This window comes from Colius striatus, chromosome 2 (assembly GCF_028858725.1).
Source record: "Colius striatus isolate bColStr4 chromosome 2, bColStr4.1.hap1, whole genome shotgun sequence".
In the NCBI taxonomy this organism is placed as follows: domain Eukaryota; kingdom Metazoa; phylum Chordata; class Aves; order Coliiformes; family Coliidae; genus Colius; species Colius striatus.
Genome location: NC_084760.1, coordinates 15,188,255 through 15,210,077, shown reverse-complemented (window position 1 = coordinate 15,210,077; position 21,823 = coordinate 15,188,255). Strand labels below are relative to the sequence as shown.

Below are 21,823 nucleotides of genomic sequence, written 5' to 3'. Positions count from 1 at the left end.
TGCAGGTGATGAGTGGCCTATGCCCAGAAACACTCCCTGGCTTCTTGTATGCCCCTGCACATTCAGCCTTGTGTTATAAGGCCAGAGGAGACCACTGCAATTCTCTAGGTGGCCTAGCGTGGTAGAGACCAATGTGTTTTGCCTAGTAATTACTGTACTAGTTGTAACTTGGAGCATGAAATTTATAAAAGGCATGCAGTTTTGTTCTGAAGACTTAAAAGTGGTGATAAATTCATGGCATCCTTTTGCAAAATCAGGCGTTTTACTCCTGAGCTGTGGACTGTGTTTAAAACAGGTTCAGTTTCTCCTAATGATGTGCCTGTCATTTTCTGTTGGCTGACTTCAGCAGTTGGCTGACTTCAGTGCTTTCAGTAGCATTTAGCCTACAGAAACTTTGAGATTAGGGATTTGGGTAGAGTGTACCTCCCCTTTTTCAGACAGGGACCTGTTAATTATATTTTTCTGTAAAGCATAGGTACCATTGCTCTGGACATATAGAAGTAGATATTCTAGATATTAGGAAAAAAAGAGTAACTTTCTCCAGAGGGTATTGTTGACTCTAAAAAGTAATTAAATACTACTGGATTTAATTAAAATGATTACTGAAAGAAAAAATAGATAAGCATTCATAATTTTCCAGTGTTGACACTCCAGAACTTGTATGTGGAGGGAGCTGCAGGACCAGAAATAAGCTGTTGTAGGTAGAAAGGAGTACTTCCCTTTGCAAGATGTTTTTTTTTCTCTGCATTGCAGTTGAATGGATCTGTGAATGTAACTTGTAACAAGCTTATGTTGCAAAACTTGAATGCTGATCAGTTGTGGCACCAACGTGACAGTGATTATTACACAGAGCCAATAGAAATTATTGCAGTGGTCACCGAGTCACTTACAGGTATGTGGCTGTGTGATGTCTTCAGGGGGAAATCAAAAGTGTAGGTAGTGCTGGAAGAGCTTACTGCTATGTGAAAGGGCTTGGAGGGATAGAAAAGCATTGTGTGTTGATGTGAGTATGAACCATCTAAGTGCAAATGTATTGTCTGAACTGTTGATTACTTAGTGTGTTAAATAGTTTAACTGTTTGTTAACTCAACTGAACACAGTTCTATGCTGAGTTATTTACAGAGTAACCAAGAAATATATTCAGGTGAAGGGTTAAAGTCAACGACTGATCACTTGTGATGAGGAGAGCAAGTGTAAAGTATTACTAGCACTAGCCAGAACCTTACAAACTTAATTTGAATTATAAACTTACCTTACTTGTTTGTTTGTAAACCACATCAGTAGGAAGAGTTTTCTGGCCCCATATTGTCTGTTGTCTACCCTTCTCTAGACTAGCTGATTTGCAAAGTGAACCTTTTAGTGAGTTCATGTTCTACTGCACCTTGCATACTATAAAAAAGACATAAACATTTGTACAAAATTTCTGCCTGCCCCAGAAGCAAGATTTCATCACAGACTTTTTGTAGGAACCTCAGCAAGGTGAAACTGGCTGACTCAGGATTCGTATGTTCCTTCCTTGTGTCATTCTGACATAGTTTGTGTGGAGTAGAATACTACATGGTATGGCTTATTTAGTGTTGTGTAAGACAGTACCAGTATGTATACCACCAGTGTACTAATCCTTAACTGGAAGAATGAAAAGTAATGTGTGGAAATGGTGGAAAAAAGAGAGTTATTATCATGAACAGTAAATAGTATTGCTGCTAAAGTAGTATGTGTATCAAAACCATGTTGTCTAAAACACATACAATTTTTCAACAGGAATCTCCCAAAATTCAAGCACCATCATATTTCCAAAGCAAAGTGACTATTTTATTGAATTTATGGACTACTCTAGAGTTATAAAACCTTCTCTGAACTTCATAGCTACTGTAAGTTATTTTATTTTATTATGATCTGTGCCTAAATATGTGTGGCTTCTCTGTTTTTGCTTAAATGTCAGTTTTCCTAGGATTTTTAATTTACAGAATTGCTTTTGAATTACCTTTTTTTAATAATTCCTACTGGCAAATACTAAACACAGAGGCATTCGCTCTGGCAAAGGATAAAGTGACAGGAGTGTTGGCAGGATATATTTCAATATACTTTGCCAGCATTCTTATGGAAGAAAAATATTTTCAGTTTCTAGCTGATTGATTTCCATTAAGTGACTGTGCTTTAAAACACTAGTGTAGCTATTGAGTCTCAACCCTCTTAATAATATTTATACACTGTATGTATATATATACAAATATATATATATACAAATATAAACTTTATATAACACCTGTGTATAATTAAGCAGGTGTTACAAAATTCAGTAAAACTCATCAAACCATATTGCTCTCAAGTGAAAGTGTCTTTTCTGCCTACTGTCTTTCTCATTCCTGCTGCAGTCTTCTCATAGAAGTATTTAATGTTCTTCATGTTCTCCGTAGTCTGTGTTCTGTGTTTCTACATTTAGCAGAAGTTGCATATTGCATCACTCTGTTTTGCTTGAAAAGGGGAATCAACTTTACAATTCTTGAGCCTTTACTATATAGAAATCAGATCTAAATACCAGTGAAATAGGATGAATATACACTTTCAGAGTAGACTGGCTCAAGCCGTAGCTTTGTGCAAGTCTGATAATTTGGGTCTTTGGTTTTCCTGCTTTTCATTTTCCTGCTTCTTCATCTCCCAAAGATAAGCTGAGTGACAGGTAGCTGAAGCATTTAGCAATGCTTGCAACTGGCAGAGGAAAATGTGTCAGTTATGGTCCCAGAGGAGTGTGAGTGAAAAACTGCTATTACTAGTAAGTGGAGATCTGCATATACTATACAGAGAGGATAGGAAAATTATAGCAGAGAAGGAGAAACAGTGGAGTGACAGATCTCTGGATTGAAAAAGAAAAGGAAACATTAGATCAGTGCTTTTAAATACAGAAGTTGTTTTTTTTTTTTTTTAAGGAGAGTGGTTTTACTATGGGTGAAAATCTACTGAAATGAGGGAACAAAGGTTGATGTTAAGTTGTGGTGCTGATTGATGGATTCTGAAGTTGTAGACTGTCAATTTTGGACCCATTTTGAGTCTTTTCTTCAGCTCATTTGATGACTACTCATCTGACACATTTTCCTGCACAAGGTTGTCCGTTGTTGTGCTGGGATTCAAGTGCTCAGAATACAATATTCAGGCTTTGGGTAGGATATATACAATTTGCCTTAGAGAAAAGCACTTTTAACAAGAATAATAATTGGGAGAGCTGGAAGGCATGTCACCTTTCAGTTCCATGTGTTTTGCTTTTGCTCTTTTTTCACTCACTCAAGTTATGAATAATTTTGTTCTTGGCTGTCTTGCCTAAGTACAGTTCTCACAAAGGATTAGAAACAGAATAACTGATGAGCAAGAAATCTGAGGATACCTGTGGTTTTTTTTTTCATATCATGTGAGTGCAAATACATTTTTACATGTTATGCATTGTGCATTTTAGCATTATTCTGTCCTATGGGTGTTTTCTTTCTTTCTATTGTAGCTCAAGGTGATGCGTTCTGATAGCAACCAGCTGACACCTGAAGAGAGGCGGAATCATGTCACAATCACTGCACAACAGTCAGATCTGCTTTTTCACCACTCTTCACTTTCTCACCTTGAGAATGAGGCAACAGAGGAGAGAAATCTGACTGTCCATGTCCTGAATTACACAGTTCCAGAAAATGGAATAATTGATATTGAGTTTCCAATCCGAGCTGATACAAAAACTCTGAGAGTTCAGGTATTGCTTTGTAATATATTGCTTTGGAGCAGCAACACACCAAATTGAGCAGCCTGTGGTCAGTGATATACTGTTCCTGCCTTCTGTAACAGCTGATATGTCACCTACTGTTATTTTCCTTCCCTTATATTCATATTAGAGCTGGAAGGAAAGTGACAGATCCTATCTAAATGCAATGAATAATTGCACCAAGATAGAAAGGGAAAAAAGTAACACAAGAAACCCAAAGCAAGCAGTAAAGCACTCCTTTACTGCTATTAAGGCTGCCATGCTCTTGTAAACAATACTTTATATGTGAACTTCACATGGATTTTGCTGTTTTGTTGAGAACTTTATTTGCTTTGTCTCACAGGCAGAGTTCCTCAGCAGTAGGACTGACATAGGTGTTTATGATGTGTTCAGCTCCCCCAGCCAGACTTATCTCCAGGTTAAAACAAAGAGCCAGGAAATAAAGGTACAGTCTCAGAAAAAAACTTGCCAATGTAAGAACCATTCAAATTATTCATCATGTTTCCATACTCATCCATATGAATTGTATTTTTTTTCTAGGCTGGGAAGGCTTTTGAGCTGAGCATTGCAAGCAACAAGCCAGTGAGAGAGTTCCACTATCTGGTAAGTTACTGATTTTACATATGGAGACAATCCAAGGTGACTTTTACCAACTTGAGAAATACACCAGTGAGTGGAACATGATTGTACATTAGAAAGAGTCAGCATTTTCTATTGTGCTTTGGGAAAGAGGTGACCTAAACCCTTCCTTTCCACTAGGCATGATCCCCTGGCCCTGTAAGGAGGTGCTCTCTGAGAGAAGCAAGGCTCTGTTTTACTTGTTGAGTTATCTCTACCTGTGATGTACGAGTCAAGGCATAACTGTGAGAACAATACTGTCTCTGCCTGCAGAGCACCTGGGACAGAAGAAGGGGCAAGGATGAGCCAGGAGCAGCCCAAGAAGGGGCTTGTCAGCATGTCCTGCACAGGCAGGTGGAAGCAAGGGGCTGGTGGAGCCTGTACAAAGATTCAGGACTGTCAGGACTGAGCCTGCAGACCCAAGGTGACAAGACCTGCCTGCTGAGGAAGCAGATGGTGGCGTTGTTAACAAGGGAACATCGTTGGAAGCATATTAAAATAAATGGCTCAGATAATGGCTTGTTTAATGGCTCAGCTGTTATGCTGTGCTGTTGATTGACAGCTGACTGAACGTGAGCCAGCAGTGTGCCCAGGTGGCCAAGAAGGCCAAGGGCATCCTGGTCTGTATCAGGAACAGTGTTGTCAGCAGGAGCAGGGAGATGATCATTCCCCTGTACTCGACTTTGGTGAGGCCACACCTCGAATACTGTGTCCAGTTTTGGGCCTCTCTCTACAAGAAGGACATTGAGGTGCTGGAGAGGATCCAGAGATGGGCTACCAAGCTAGGAAAGGATTTGGAGCACATCTTCTATGAGGAATGGCTGAGGAATCTGGGGCTGTTTAGCCTGGAGAAAAGAAGGCTCGGGAGAGACCTTCTTGCTCTCTACAACTACATGAAAGGAAGTTGTAGAGAGGCATGGATTGGTCTGTTCTCCCTATTGACAAGCAAAAGAACAAAAGGAAATGGCCTGAAGTTGTGCCAGGGGAGGTTCAGGCTGGGCATGAGGTGGAATTTCTTTCCTGAAAGAGTGGTCAGGCATTGGAATGGGCTGCCCAGGAAGGTGCTGGAGTCACCATCCCTGGAGGTGTTTAAGAGATGGGTGGATGTTGCACTGGGGGAAATGGTCTAGTGGTTGATAGGGCTGGGACAAAGACTGGACTCAATGATCTTAAATGTCTCTTCCAATTGAAATGATTCTATGAACCTTGCAGCATCTGGATTGAAGGGTTTATTATATATACCATCTTCAGTCTCCCATCCTGTCCTTAACACTTGCCTGTCCTGTGTAATCTACACCATAGTGATCTCAATAACTAAAATTCTTTTTCAGAGACTTTAGTAGTAGCCTGCATAAGAAAAAACCTTAGGACAGCATAAAACATGGGCATTCATTTATGTTTTCTAAAATGGTGCAAACCAAAGTGTGATAAGTAGAGAGGTTTGGGAGATTTGCTTTTAGAATATGTTCCTAATCCAAACCCAAACACTTACTATAGATGACCCACAATACCCAGCTGTATTACTGTTTAACTTGTATGTAGTCACAGCATATGTTGTGCTGAGCACTCATCGTTGTAGTCTTTACTTGTCCATAGTGATACAGGAATTAAAGCATGGAAAAAATCTATTTCTAATACTTAAATGTTGCCTTACACTCCTTATGTTTTGTACCCAGTCTCATAGAACTGGTCAACTACTTCATTAAAAAAAATCACAGGTATACATCTCTTCTTTTAATAGCTATTTGTAGAAGGAATTGCAGAGCTTGTGACATTGAGTTACCAACAGATTGTCTCATTTTTCTCTTTCAGGTGTTATCTAAGGAACAAATTGTGGCTTCTGGCACAAAGGCTGCAAAAACGTTCACTTTAACAGCAGAAAATTCCTGGGCTCCTTCGGCATGTGTACTTGTATTCTACATTGATGAGCATGGAGTGGTTGTAAATGATGCGCTCACTGTCCCCATTCAGCCTGCTTTGGATGACAAGGTAACTAAATTGAACTTGAGGCTGAGACCATATTTTTGTCTGTTTGTTGTGGTAAACAGTATTTTAGATCATAGGATTGCAAATGTAAACACTGAGGATCTAATCTGAAGTTTGTGTAAGTCCTTGCAGAGAATTCTGATACTAGCGGTGCAGTTAGGGTCCAAGTATTGCATATCTGAAAGAAATTTCTGCTGGCCCTGTATTTTCTACATAAACAAATGGACAACATCTTGTGTTTTTAGTAGTTTGGTTAATTACTGATCCAAAGATTACTCTGGCCAATATAATGTAAAGGTACTTATAAGTCTGGAATTGTTAATGTCTCTGAAGACCTTGTTCTAGACAGGTAGTGGTCACATTGTGCCTGGTGTCATCAGTGAATGTGGCCAGGGTTTGTAATTTGTGTAACTGTGCATATTTTAATTCAAAAATTGATGGAGCGGTGGCACAGGCTGCCCAGAGGGGTTGTGGAGTCTCCTTCCTTGGAGGTCTTCAAGACCCGCCTGGACATGTTCCTATGCGACCTGATCTAGATGAACCTGCTTCTGCAGGGGGAGTGGACTCAATGATCTCTAAAGGTCCCTTCCAAGCTCACCATTCCATGATTCTATGAAAAGAGCTTGAGAAAGAGTGGAAGAACTACTGTCGCAGCAATAAATTGCTTTTTCCAGCTAACTAATGAGCATAAAATTTAGTTCTTTCTGCAAATAAAAGCCTCTGTGACTTTTTACAGGTGAGACCACCCAAAGGCTTCTGATAGGTTCAAATTCTTCCTCTCCTATGGAAACTTTTAACACTTAGAATCAGAAATCAGTAGGGAGGCTGCTTGTCTTACTCCTGCATGAAACAGTTTCCCCATTTGCTTCATGATTTATCATGACTCAGGATATGAGTTTTGTTATCACAGGATAAGGAAGGAGAGAGGCAGGATGGTGAGAAAGCTGCAGGCACACGTCTGTTGATTATGGTTATTATGTACCAGTGTCTGAAGAATCTAAATAAATAGAAAACAAATAAGATAATTTAGTTGAAACTTGGGAGCTTTAGGTTAGATATAGGAAGATGTTTCTAATGAGACAGGCATAATAGTTTGGTTCAGCCTTCTGGGAGCAAATTGAAGTCTTTCCACTGATTGCAGTGTCCACAAATAAGATTGCATTATATTTTGTAGCAATGAGTTAAGGCCTGATCTTGAAAATACCAGTTTGGTTAAGTGTAGTTTATGGATGAAAAACATGATCCCAGTGTATATATAGAGAAGATGAAAAATTGAGATGATAAATTATGATAATTTAATATCAACCTTGCTCTATCTTCTATGTTTCACTAGACTGGGAAAAAATATCAGGTAAGAAAAGAACTGATCTCAAAGGCTTCAAAATTTTGAGCTGTTTCCATTTCACTATTTCATTGCTAGCTGCTGAAATTAATTCAGTACAGTGGAAAGCTACTTCCTCTGTAATTTGTAGCCTTGCCAAACATTTTGTTTCTGTAAATGGGTTGCTAAAATCCAATATACAGACCTGCAGTGCCACAGCATACCCAGAAACAAACCATTTTTCTGTGTGAATCAGTCTGATGCCTGTTTATAGTGAAGCACATGGCCTTAATCCCATTTATGATGGCAATATTAGTGTGTTTGATGTTGCACTGTGATTTTTTCATACTGAATGTGCCTGGAAGATGCCATTACACAGATTTATCAGAGGAGAGGTACGATGGGACTGTAGATTCAGACATCTAAATGCAAGTATTTATATGTACAATCAAGATATATTTCCTTAAGCACAAACTATAGGATCAAGATATATTTGCTTAAGCATGATCTGTTGTCCTCTGAGAGGTCATAGTGTATTCAAGATGTCATCATGTGACAAGTAGATGTTCCAAAGGTTCTAGGGGAAACTTATGCAACAGGAGCTGAGGGTCAGATAGCATGCTACAGGAAAACTCAAGTGGTTCCAGGTGCCTTCAGGTGACTGAGTCTCATCTCTGTATGTGAGTTACATATCTAAACTCAATTTACAGAGACTCAGTTGCCCCAAAAGAGTGTGGATTAAGTTAATCTTCCTGGACTCTGGTGCTTGCTCCAGAAGGGTAAGTTATGTGTCCTGTCTGGCAGCAACACTGGATGAGTCTTGGATACCTCTGAACATCCAAGATGACACCAAGCACCAGTGTTTATGTAACTTCATCTCATCCACAGCCAGTAGAGTCAGTGGAGCCTGTAGGACTGTTTTCTTCATTACCACTTGAATTTATGCTTCATGGTGAGCCAAACTGCTATCTGGTCTGCATTCTTTTGACTATGAGAGATGGGAGCTTAAACTCTGAACTGAAACATGGACAGCTAAATGTAGATAACTTAAGTCTGGAGCTGAATTCCACTTCAAGACTTTGTATTAGTGCCATTTTGGTGAGGGAACAGCATAAAATTGTTCATTTCAAATGGAAATTCTGCATTTTCATCAGATGCAGTAGAGATGGGATTCCTTAGAAATACATTATACAAGGTGACTCTTCAGTATCCTGGGAAAGGCAAACTGGTGCTGTATTAGCCTGTTTATTTCCTTCTTCCTTACCCATGCACCTATTACATATATCTCTTCTCTGTATTGATCTCACTATGGAACACATTTGCAGTCTTTGAGGGCTGAATTATATTCCTGAAGGTGTAGGAAAAGCAAATCCAGAGCCTTAACTATAGCCATTTAAGCTAAGAAAATGCTTCTTCAGAGTTGTTAGTGACTGTATAATTTAAACTAGTGCTGTTTTTTTTCACTTTTTTCTAGATTAAGATCTCTTGGAGCAAAGATAAGGTCAAGCCATCTGAGAAAGTCTCCCTTAAAATCAGTACAACAGAACCAGGATCAGTAGTTGGACTTGCAGTTGTTGATAAAAGTACAAAGCTTCTGGGAGAGAGTAATGATATAACAGAAGATTCTGTAAGTAAACGGGAAAAAAGGATTTTCCTTACTGTGCGTATGCAAGATACATGGTTATGGAAATGCTGCAGTTCATATACTGAATGAGTAAGGTTCTTTGGGCAGGATTTTTAGTCCTTAGTGATGCAAATATTTTTTTACCTCTGCAAGTAGTTTATCAACATGAGCAGAAAAGACTTACAAGGTAATAGTCCCAGGATTTGTAATTTCAGCTGGTTCTTTATCGTTATTCCATTTGTTAAACTGCTCAGTTAGCACTTGGCAGTTTCTTCTTTCAGGATAGACAAAAAGCCAGAAAAACTCTCTAATGATATGTGCTTTGTGCAGTCTAAAATTAATAAGATAAAATAAAATTATTTTCTGAGGAGCAGAATAAATTTTTCATCTTTTTTTAATTCCCTTTACTTGAAGAAGCTGTAGTGCATCAACAGTTTGAAAAAGCTGACAGTATACATCATTCCTAAAGTGCTCAGATGTCATAGCCTAAGTGCCATAGTGGGTCACCTGGTCCTATTTTGGGTTTACATAGTTTTGGTCACTTCCATTGATCACTAAACCATTGCAGCCTAATCCCCTTCATCCTGTCATGGATTCTTTTCTTTTCGACATGAAAACTAAGTGAGCTGCTGCTTGAAATAGCATCTAGAACAGTGAAAGTTCTGACAACTGTCAGTTTGCATTCGTTCTTTGGATGAATTTGTTTTTCTTGTCTTAGGTCTTCCATGAGCTCAATTTATACAGCACAATGCAGTATTTCCCTCTAGTCAGAGGTTCTTTTGGTGTCTTTCAGGTATGTTTTTTTAATTCTAAGATGAGTTTTTTTAGTGCTTAGTGATCTGCTCGTCATTTGCTAGAAGAAAATGACCTTTTTAAAGTTCAGGACTGTAGACAATGTGCTGGTTTCATGGCTTATATGTGTTTTGAATTGTGAAATTTGTCAATATGTAAATACTCATAATACAAAGAAATGTGTTTATATTTTTATAAATGTGAATTACTTTATGCTTGATATTGTCTTGCTGTTAACAAGTTCTCAGTCATTAAGACAATATTCAGATTCAGATGATCTCAATTTTGTTAGTTCCTGTATATTACTTTAGTTCCTTGATTGCTTTATTATGATGACTTAATTTTCTTAAAAAGAAAAAGAGATAAGCACTACTGATGTCTTGAATGTCCTTTATTGAGATATACTGTATAAATTTTATCCAGAAATGCAGCCTTTGGGTATCAACTGATGCAATTCTTGAGGAGGATAAGGAGCATTTTCTTTGTAAGTAATAAAAATAAATGTAGCCAAATCTAATTTTCTGAGTGGAGAAGGAGGTGCGTGGGTTAGGGCCCCAGTTAGATCTTCTCACTGTACTGCATGCAGGCTGATTCCAGCCTTGCACACCATTACCGTTTCCAAGGTTCAAGATATACAAACTGCATATGACTAGTATTTTGAAAACTTCATTTTGCTGCTGTCCTGAGCAACGCTACCCGTTAAAGGCATGAGGATGAGTGGACTTTCTATTGGTGGTTCCAGCTGATAGACGTTGCAGTGGATTGTCATGCTTAGCCATATTACACTGGTTCCATAAACACTCCAGACAGGCCATGTGGAAAAGTGTGTTAACCTTCTTTTATTTAAAAAAAAAAAACAAGCAAGAAAAAAACATCCTATTTAGTCACAGAGTAGTACCATATGTAGAAAAGCTACAGATAATACTGCAGACACTGTATTAATTTGACTTTTCTTACCTGTATTAATTTGATTTTTCTTAAACCTAGATATTTGTAGGTAGGACAGTATTTTTTGTTTTGTAGATGGTGGAATGATACCCATAGAGGATGGTTTTGGTGATGATATGCCAGTATCTAAAAATGGACCTCCTGATTTCAGCAATCCTTATGTGAGGACACATTTTCCAGAGACGTGGCTTTGGATTGACACTAAAACTAGGTATTGGATTAAAAGCAAATGGAAACTGATTTGGACTTGCTGATATTATTTTGTAGGTTTTAGTAGCATTCTGCGCTAATGTGAAGAACACTGCTTAAAAATGTAATATTATTTGTGTTCTGCTACCACCTAGAGGCCACAAGTGAGTTTAGAGACACACCAAAAGAGGCATTATAAAAAAAGGACAATGCTAGATTGAAGGCCTTGGAGTTTCAATAGAAACTAGATAAAAATCCTGGAAACAAAAGAAACTCCCTTGCTTTTACAGGTAGGGAGACACAGTATTTTTCTCTACAGCACATGAGAAGATGATGATTAGCCCAGAAGGGGAAATCTGTGCCTGTCTGCACCTAATTTAATGAGAAGTTCAAAATGTAACGTGATGGTGAAATCTGACCAGTGATGTGGAGCACAAATGTGTTCTTTCATAATTGACAACTTTGGAAAGCTGCTGTCATCTGTGATTGTTCTAAGGGATCTGCAAAGATTGATTATATGTAATGTGATTCAATGTCATCACCTTCAATTCATGTAATTTAAAATAATTTGGGGTTTTTTTCAATCATTTTGATCCTATCATAAATATTTCTAAATTATTTAAAAAACAAAATCAGACAATCAGCAGCTTTTCCAGCTAAGAGTATGGATTTAATTATTGATGCATTTTAAACATTTGTGTCCACTTACTCATGTCTGTCAATGGCTGTTTTTGAAAGTCTCCTCTCCTCTTCTGCCATCAGATCTGACACAGACACCACAATGGAAGTCATTGTACCTGATACCATCACATCCTGGGTAGCCAGTGCTTTTGTGATGTCTGAAAACAGTGGTCTTGGAGTGACGACTGCTCCAGTGGAGGTACCATGGCATTACTCAGTTCTTTAAATGCTGTAGGTTATTACTGGAAGCTATTTCAGTTCCAACAGCAACTCTCTGCTTATATTAATGAAGTCGTTGAAAGGCTGTGTGTGTTCAACTGTAAAGAAAACATCATCACTGAAGACATATGTGATACTGTATCTGCCTCCTCTTCCTACACATATAAGTGTCTCAAACATTACACAGACACTTGGATGCCTATTTCTGTTGCAGCAGTTGTTTTATTAGAGCACTTTCAGGATGTGCCCACTTCAGGATCTGTATGTAGAAAGGGGGAATGACTGCCTGAGGATGGCATGCTTCCTTGTTTTCTTGGCTCCGCCGAAAGGACTTTCCATGAGTTCAGAATGCATGAAAGGTGATTTGCACAGACTAGCTGGGAAGAGGTGGCTGGGCTGAGAGAGACACATTGCCTGCTGGAAAGATCATGCCACTGTGCTACTCCACTAATACTTGTCCCAGGAGGGAGGATGGGAGAATTGTTTAAAGACAAAATTCTGGCCTCACTTTCATTTTTTAGAATCATAGAATGGTAGGGGTTGGAAGGGACCTTTAGAGGTCATCTAGTCCAACCCCCCTGCAGAAGCAGGTTCACCTAGATCAGGTCGCATAGGAACACGTCCAGGCGGGTCTTGAAGACCTCCAAGGAAGGAGCCTCCACAACCCCTCTGGGCAGCCTGTGCCAGGGCTCCATTTCAAAAATCTGTCAAAATCAGTCTTGAACTAAACAGGTTCTACTTCTTTAGTCAGTGTCCTGGTTTAGCCAGGAGCAGCTTTTGGCTTGGTAACAGGGGGAGCGGGTTGCAGTGAAGACCCTCCCCCGGCTCCTAGGTTCAGACCCACCTCCGGCCCGGCTGGGCCAATCTGGCGCCTCTGCGATCACTATTTAGGGGACGGGAATTTGAAATGCAAGTCGGGAGGTGGAGAGTGATACAAGATGGAGGCCACCACGCGGACCCTTCAGCCAGAGAGGGAGGAAGGAACGAGAAGCAGTAGACCGGAGACCCCTCTGCAAGCCGTGGCGAGAATACAAGCTGTGCCCCTGAAACCTATGGAGATTCGTGGCAAGACTGAGAGCCACCAACAGCTCCGTGTGGGTGAGCCCGGACGGGCGGGGGACTGTGTGGGGAGATGGCCATGGCCCAGGCCGTGCTGGAGAGCCTGCGCGCCGCAGAGCAGCCCCACACGAGAGGCAGAGAGGAGCTGCAGCCTTTGGAATAAGTGGGCATCGGAGCAGCCCGTGCAAGTCTGCCATGCTTGTGAGTTACCCCACGGACTTGCAGGGAGGACTGGTGTGGAGTTCACCCGTCCTGAGGAGGGACAAACGGCAGAAGCTCTCGGAAACCGACTGACTGAACCCCTCTTCCCGCCTGCCCCCCCCGAACCGTTCAGGGGGGGGCAAGGTAAAAACACCGGGATCAGGGCTCTGAACCCGGGAAGAGGGGAGGGGTGGCAAGAAGGTGTTCTTAAAAAGGCTGGTTGGACTCTCCATTGATGTATTACTCTGGGTTGTTTCATTTTGGTTATGTTTTGGTTGATTTTGCATTAAATTATTTTCTGTTTTCTTCCCCAAAACCGAGTAGCCTGGTCTGTTTTGTCCTGAACCTTAAGCGGCAATTAAGCCCTCCCTGCCCTCGAGCAATCCTCAGCCTCTTCGGTACTCGAGGCTAATCGTGGCCTTTGTTCCCTGATGGGCCTAAACCACGACAGTCAGTTAGCTTGAGGAATGGAGTAGACACTGAGAGCCAGAGATGGGACAAGATGCTTTTGCTGCCAGGTCTTGAGGCTCCAAATCTTCTCAAATGATTTAGAACCACATTTCCAAATGTTCAAGGAGTTCAGCAATATAAGTTAAATTAAGTACTCTTTAGGCTAGATCTCAAACCTGAGGATTCCCAGCATACAAGTGCAATTGTTCTAGGCTCACTTGGTGTTCCTGGTAACAGCTACTTAGAGAGTTATTTAGCCTTGTTTAAAACAGGAATTACTTTTTGAAGTCTCTTTTAGCTAGTATTTTATTCCTCTGAAGGTAATCTCCTTACATTCCTTATGTAGAGATCCTAGAGAAACTATGTTCCTGAGAAAACTTCACTTAAGTGAATAAAGTTAAAAAGATTGAGACTAGACCTCCAGCTTGATGCCAGGACTAATGCAAGCATAACCTGGGAGACAGCCATTTACCCATTTAAATTCTCACACTCTCAAATTCTTGGGGAGGGGCAACTTTTGGGATCCAAACCGAGATCCAGATTTCATAGTTGGCTGCTACAGCAGATACGGAACATGTGCTTTGAACATCCTGATCGTAACTCTACCACAGAATTTGGAGCCTGATCTGAATTTTGTGGCTAAGACTCCTTTGAGACTGGAATCATGATTCGTTTCTTTCACTCAACTTGGCAGAGATGGGACAGAAAGAGGAATAGTTTTCTTATTCAAACTCTATGAAAATATATACTTGGCCTCTCATTCTCAAATTTGAGAAGGCTACAAGTATAACAGATGTCGAGATTATTATTTAACTATAATCACCCACATGTACTCTTCAGTACTTCGCCCTTGTTGAGATGTTTAGATTGGACTTAGAGTTCCATATGGCTGAAACATGTTAATCAGTACCATACAGAGAGGCAAATAAAAGAAGTGCATGAAAACTGGAATGGAGAAATAAAAAGTGATATGTGTGTGCTTAATGTCATTTAATGCTTTGCATCTTGGTTTTTTTTGACTTCTGCTACACAGAACGTTGATAATTTTACCCTATTGTATTTCATTGTTAAATACTGGAATGTTCCTGAGTGCAAAACTTTAGTGTTGCAAGAGTTTTAGAGACGAGTGGGAGAAAAAAAGACAAAGAAAATAGGTACATAGGGATAACCTCACTTAAGAAATAACCAAAACTTCTCGATCAGAACTTCACTGATGTCTGATATCTAAAGAAGATGTTGACACTGGAAGCTTTAGCAAACAACTAAAAAAAACCCCAAGCTTAAACCCATTAGACTATTTCTTCACTAGAAAGAGTTTTTGGGTTTGAAACTCAAAATATTTGGAAGATTTTTTTTTTTTTAATGAAAACCAAATTAAAACCATTTTTAGTTGACATTTCAATATTAAGGGAAATCATGCTTCAGCCATTCTTATCGTACTGATGTACATAACCAGTGGAATTTTTATTTCATTCAGCTTGATGGGAGCTTATCACTAACTTCTTAAAGCCAGGACTTCATCCAAAAACCTCTGTTCACAGATAAAAACGACTGCTTGCTGGTGTATTTCTACAATTTTGCTTTTAATTAAGAAAACATGTATTTCTAGAAGTATAAGTAAAGAACTTACGCCAAGATCTTTCAAAATAACCCGTCATTCTAAGGTGTTGATGAATTACAGAATTTGGGAGAGTTAGTTGTTTTGTATTCCAACATGAGTTTCTGTATTGACTCAGAGATAGGGCAGCTGACTGATTCTTAATCAGCTGTTACTTGTGCACTCGAAACACTCACAGCTACCCTAATGAGACTTCAGGACAGATCACAGCTTCAAAGCTTGCCAGATGATAGACTCTTAGTGGGACTTCAGGTGCCTCTGTTGGAACTTGCCCTATCAAAGCTGTCAGCAGCCCTCATTTGAATGGTGCTGCTGAGTTCCCACAAAGGTGCTAACAACAAGCAGAAGCATCTTTGGCTTCTGCTTCAAGATATTTCTACTTCAGCCCTCCAGTAATACATTTTGTTAACTGTAGAATACGAGTAAATGTACTTTGTTGTCTGAATTTTAAAGTGATCAGAAGACAAGTTGTATGGACGTTTTCTTCTGGTATCTGAATGTAAGTGTTCAGCGATTACCTTTTTTTTGCAGCTAGAAGCTTTTCAACCTTTCTTCGTTTTCCTCAATCTTCCATACTCTGTTATCAGAGGAGAACAATTTGTTTTGGAAGTGAACATCTTTAATTATTTGAAAGAAGAAGCTGAGGTAAGATACCAGTCACTTTGTGTTTTAAAAGCGATAGACACCGGAGTGTTTTTGTCTCTATTGGAGATCACACTTTTCTCTTATGAGAACTTTAATATCTTCTTCATTGGGTAGACAGCTATTTCTGTATATACACAAAAAAGCACTTTTTCAAAATTAACACTTTGTATTGCAAATGTTACTGTGTTTACAGGTTACTGTGATCCTGGATATGAACGATGCTTTTGAAATTTTTCTAACATCCAATGAAATAAATGCTACAGAAAATCAACAGTCTGTATCTGTACCAAGTGAAGATGGGAAAACTGTTCAATTCCCAATCAAGCCAAAACAGCTGGGAGAGATTCCCATCAAAGTGACTGCAATATCATCTGCTGCTTCTGATGCTGTCATCCAGAAAGTTTTAGTAAAGGTAAAGAGTCTGCAGCTTGGCTTGTTCCTGGAAAAAATTGTTCCCTAAAATAGACAACAGAGTGCAGCAAAAAGACAAACCAATTAACTTGACTGCCTGTTGCTCTGTAAGGTTTGTTTTTAGTCAGGTGTTTTTAAGTAGAAAACACTTATTTTAAAATAATTTCTCCTTTAAAATTCTTCAGATCCTCTTCCAGAAATGAACACATAGATCTATTTTACGACAGATAGTTCATCAAATGTTTCTGAAGGCAAGATAAAACATATTTGTACATCAGTGAACGTCTGGTACTACAACTAACTTAATAATCTCTGGAGAGTGGGCCAAATCACAGAATCACAGAATGGCAGGGGTTGGAAGGGACCTCTAGAGATCATATAGTCCAACCTTCCTGCAGAAGCAGGTCCACCTAGATCAGGTCACACAGGTGGGTTTTGAAAACCTCCAGAGAAGAAGACTTCACACCCTCTCTGGGCAGTCTGTGCCAGGGCTTCCTCACCCTTACAGTAAAGAAGCTTTTCCTGAAGTTTAAGTGGAACTTTTTGTGTTCCAGTTTTGTTATAGATAGGTGTAATCAGTTTTGGCACACACTTAGCTTTAGTTCAAAGCCCATTTTATATAATCATGTCTTTTACCAGTGGTGGAAATTTAGCCCACAGACTTTCTGATAAACCAGAAAATGGTTAGTCTTGCCTAACTCTGGACATCTAAGTCTGATTCATGTTAGGTTCCATTTCAGTGGAAGATGGTAGACATTTATACATCTCATCCCAAAATAAAAAGTTAAGATCATAGAACTAGAGAATGGTTGAGGTTGGAAGGAAGTAATCCACTCCTCCTGCTGAGAGCAGGATCAACTACAGCAGGATGCTCAGAACTGTGTACAGGCAGGTGTTTAATATCCCCAAGGACAGGGACTTCACAGTCTCTCTGGGAAACTTATTCCAGTGTTTAAATACCCTCATAATTAAAAAAAAGGTGATTCTTTTAGTGTTTAAAAAGAAGTCCCTTTACTTCAGAATTTGTACTTTACCTCCTATTCAGCTATTGGGCACCACTGAGAAGAGTCTAGCCCCATCTTCTTTACACCCTCCCTTCAGGTATTTATGTACATTGATGAGTTTCCTCCCCAAGTTCTCATTTCCAGGCTATCCCTAGACTGTTTAAAACCACTGTCCTGCAGGATTTTGAGCTGTTTTCAGGTGGAGCCACTTACTTCTATTTCTGTTGGAGTTCAGCAGCCATGCAAACAAGAATAAAAGCCTGTTAGATCAAGATGTAGGCTGAGGAAAGAACTCATTTATTTTCTCTGCTTCAATGACAAATTTTCTCAAGGGATTTTGCATGCATGAGGAAACAAAATCTTTATGGTCGTGTGTCTAACTTCAGTTTAAGTCTTCCTTTTATGACAGGCTGTAGGATTGCAAACAGCATGAAAGGTACAACCTTTGCCTTGGTATGTGCTCAGCCATGGAGCTCTGTGCTTGACATGGAGCACCCTGGAATCAGAGCTCTTCTCATTGATTTTGCAGATGTATTTTTGTAATTGACATGTGGTCTTGAGAACCAAATAGTGGAAGTAGGTCTTGATAAGAGAAATATTGTGTGTCGGTGTGAATGGGCAAATAACCCAGGGACTTGATGTATCAGCAGGTAGCCCTAAGTACCTAACTGTGTTTTAGATCCCCTCAGTACAGTAAGCACACAACTCATGTCCTAAAAGCAACAAACTACTGGAGATTACAATAAACCTGTCTTTATTTTAATAGGCTGAAGGAGTTGAACAGACATATTCACAGACAGTCCTTTTGGATTTGACTGGGAATAAACCACAAGCAGTGTCAAAAACTTTGGATTTCACTTTTCCTCCTGATGTTGTAAGTGGCAGTGAGAGAGTGCAGGTCACTGCTGTTGGTAAGGATTATTTTATTCTGTTTCCATTTTTATTATTTGCTCTTCAGATATATTTTTTTGTTTTAATAGTTTTTTGCCTACTGAGTTTTTGTTGAACTCAGATCTATGTGTCCATAATCCAGCTGCTGGCATTTTTTGCGCTGCAGACATAAATGTTTTTTAAAGAACAGAGCAGTTGCCAGTAGCAACTAGAAGTAGTAAACTCTTGTCAAGTAGAGCAGAGAGGTTGGTGTGTAGTAACCTGAGCTACCCTAGCAGGATTTGCCAGAGCTTCTCTCAGACCCCCTGGTGAAGGAGATGATTTTGCCCAGTATGGCTGCTACTTTGTCATTTTTTAAGGAGATGCATTCATTTTTATTTACTTGCTACATTAATAGATTGAATCATTAATTCAAAGTAATTTACCGTCATGCATTAGACTAAACAGAGGAAGACCTGATGGATGGGAGTGTGTTATTCCTTTAATTTATTTAGTTTACCATATTGTGGTATTGATTGGTATTGTCAGAGAGGTAATTGGATGCTAATAAGGAAGGTCCTGCAAAGTTCACTAGCATCCTGTTTTAATTGTCTGCAGAATAAAACCTAAAACCCGACCGATTGTGTTAGGCACCTAGACTTGATAACTGAGGGTGAAAGAAAAAATACAGAACGGTTCAAATATGTACTGTTACTGAAATGTTTTCCTGGATTCAACATCTTTGTTATCTTTTGCTTTGCTTTGTTTTGTTTTAATGGTGAGTATTTGAAATCACTATATAATTGGAAAGGTCTATGGGGAAATGGATCAGTGAGCTTAAAGTTGACCAGAAGATGAAGTACCTTTTCTGTCTGAGTAGTGATGTTTTAGTACAAATGTTCCTAATGTATCATATTTTCTCCCAGTTTAGATGATACCACCCTTTATGGGTGAGGTATGTTCTTATTTGCAATAAGATTTAATTTTTTTTCATTAAATTTCATCTTTCAGGTGATTTACTTGGGCCTTCTATCAATGGTTTGTCGTCATTGATTAAGATGCCTTATGGTTGCGGTGAACAGAATATGATCAACTTTGCTCCAAATGTTTACGTTTTGCAATATCTGACTAAAACCAGACAGCTGAGAGAGGATATTAAATCAAAAGCTGTGTCATTTATGAGAAAAGGTCTGTATTTAAAGAAAGGTGTTAGATTTTTGAGAATCTTAGTAGTAAGAAGATAAATGTGACTTTTTGAAGTACTGCTTTTTTGGTGTCATGAGAACGGGAAGAAAAGCCCATCTTTTTCATTTCCTCTTTCTTCTGGGCTGATAGAATTAAAGAACAAATGATTTTGTTTATAAGGACAAATTTATTCAGAAAAAAACATGATGTTTTTATATAGTTACCTATAGACAGTAATTCATATGGATTTCCTAGGTGGTTGTTACTTCAGCTTTGATAAAACCATGTGTGAGCAAACATTTTTGACTACTGCTTGGGGTACAGAAGTTGAAAATTAATCAGTAGGCAGAGTGAACCATATTAATCCCATGTGTGTATCTGTCTTCAGTGACAGCACTACCTTCCTGTCATGTCCTTGTAGACAAGGAATGATAGCTCAAGGAATGATAATTGCTTTGGCGGTCCGCTTCTGCCCACCCAAGTTTTAAGCTTGGTCAGAAGTGAGCTCTGTGCTGGAAATTAAAGCTGGAAAACCTGAGTTAGAAATTGTTGTGTTTTTTAATCAGGAAATACTCCAGGACATCACAAAGTGTGAAGAGCATAGTTGCACTATGTTTCTCTGTGCCTTGGATCACATATCAATGTCTAACTGCTGTGTACCATGCTCGCCACGTGTCAGTCTGCATACTGAGAACCTAGTTCACAGAGAGCAGTGAGACCATCCTCCTATCAGCTACAACCCTAAAGGCACCACAATGACCTTTTCCAATTTTATTTGCTCTCTATACGTGTTTGGGGTTTTATTTTGGCTTTTTTTTAGGTTGTTGATGTTTCCTTGGAAAAGACACAGCTCAAAATAGATTTTCCTTTTGTCAAGATCTCAATTTTATATCAAAAACAGTTAAATGACATTTTTAAACCTTTCCTACAGCACAGTATAGTTGAAAAGTAAGGGGTGTGTGTGGGGAGATGTGTTACGTGTACACCTGCTCTAAGTTTGTTAGCAATCTACCACTTTTTGAAGCCCAGGTTTTGCTACCATAATTTTCTGAAGTTTTCCAGTAACAGATTTATTAAAGTTGTTTCAAAACTGAAAATTCTAGAGTTCAAATGTCACTTGTATATAAAGCATTGTGTTACCTAATTTTCTCCTCGGGCTTTGAATTTAGGAACACATTTTTAACACTGCAGTAGCCAAAACAGGAGGTAAGCTGAAGTATTTGTAAACTTCAGATAGAAAAGAGCTGCAATCTAAAATGTATTAGGGTTTTGCTTTATTTTAACAACTGATTTCAGCTGTTGCACTGATTTTTAAAAACATAATGTTAAAGTTGGAATTTATCTTTAGTTTGAGATGTAACTTTTGTAATCTCGGTTTTTGAAAGAATTGTCATGAAGTTTAATTTAAACCAGGCTTTGTTTCACATATCAAAGTTCACTAAATGTTTGAAAATGTGACCTCATAATCTGAAGTAAATATAATTAAGGCTTAATGCTCTAAATGCTTGTGAGAAGAAGGGATCATATAACTGAGACTGCTATACAATTTTTTCATTTAGTAGCTTTTACTTGCCTAGAACAAAAGCAAAGGAAAAGTTGCCATTTAAAAGAATTCCCTCAGCTGTGAGAATGACAGATCTCACCTTGAAATAAAATCCTGGTTGGTCTGTAAGCTTTGGTGCTCGACCCCAAGCAAGCAATGAGTTTGAGCAGTATGTCTAAGCTGTTTGAAATGTGAGAACCTTTAGTCTTTCACATGTTTCTGGAGTCCTTTCCATCCTGATGCCACTCCCCTTTCAGCCTTGCTCAGCGAGCCTCCTACCTCTCTTGGGTGCCAGCCAGTCCTCTGGGAGTGCTGATGTGCGTCTTCCTAATAGAATCTTTCTTTTCCTTGTCTTTCCATTTGTAAGTGTTGACATTTGTAGTATCGTTTTTCATGTCTGAGTGAGTGTCCATTGGAACGGACGTGGTGGTTTGCAGCCCCTAGGCCTCCTGTTGCAGCATTTCTGCAGCCTTCCCCGCCTTAGATACGCTCATGTTTGGAGAGTTTTGCGTGACTGCAGCAGGGTTGGCATAGAGAAGAAAGTAAGCAGACTGTAGGAAATAGCTGAGTGTTCCCTCTGTCCTCCCTCTGGTTCTGCTCATCTTTCTGATCCCTGAGATAAATTCATCTCTATGTAAGTGTTGCTCACCAGGCTTCGTTAAGCAGGCTGTTGGTCTTAGTTTAGTGCTTTTACACTACCAATGGGATGGTGATTATAAT

At 39.3% G+C, this 21,823-nt stretch overlaps 1 protein-coding gene across 1 annotated transcript in view; it reads left to right on the top strand.

Annotated features, from left to right (window-relative positions):
• Positions 1-21,823, top strand: part of CD109 (CD109 molecule) — a 78,488-nt gene that overhangs the window by 32,088 nt on the left and 24,577 nt on the right. Inside the window, exons 9-23 of the mRNA XM_061989786.1 lie at positions 754-892; positions 1,762-1,871; positions 3,491-3,730; positions 4,083-4,184; positions 4,280-4,342; positions 6,170-6,346; positions 9,139-9,291; positions 10,007-10,081; positions 10,504-10,564; positions 11,104-11,239; positions 11,980-12,097; positions 15,977-16,090; positions 16,284-16,502; positions 18,272-18,416; positions 19,387-19,563. Of these exons, the coding sequence (XP_061845770.1) occupies positions 754-892; positions 1,762-1,871; positions 3,491-3,730; positions 4,083-4,184; positions 4,280-4,342; positions 6,170-6,346; positions 9,139-9,291; positions 10,007-10,081; positions 10,504-10,564; positions 11,104-11,239; positions 11,980-12,097; positions 15,977-16,090; positions 16,284-16,502; positions 18,272-18,416; positions 19,387-19,563 (2,029 nt within the window). The remainder of the gene's footprint in view (positions 1-753; positions 893-1,761; positions 1,872-3,490; positions 3,731-4,082; positions 4,185-4,279; positions 4,343-6,169; positions 6,347-9,138; positions 9,292-10,006; positions 10,082-10,503; positions 10,565-11,103; positions 11,240-11,979; positions 12,098-15,976; positions 16,091-16,283; positions 16,503-18,271; positions 18,417-19,386; positions 19,564-21,823) is intronic.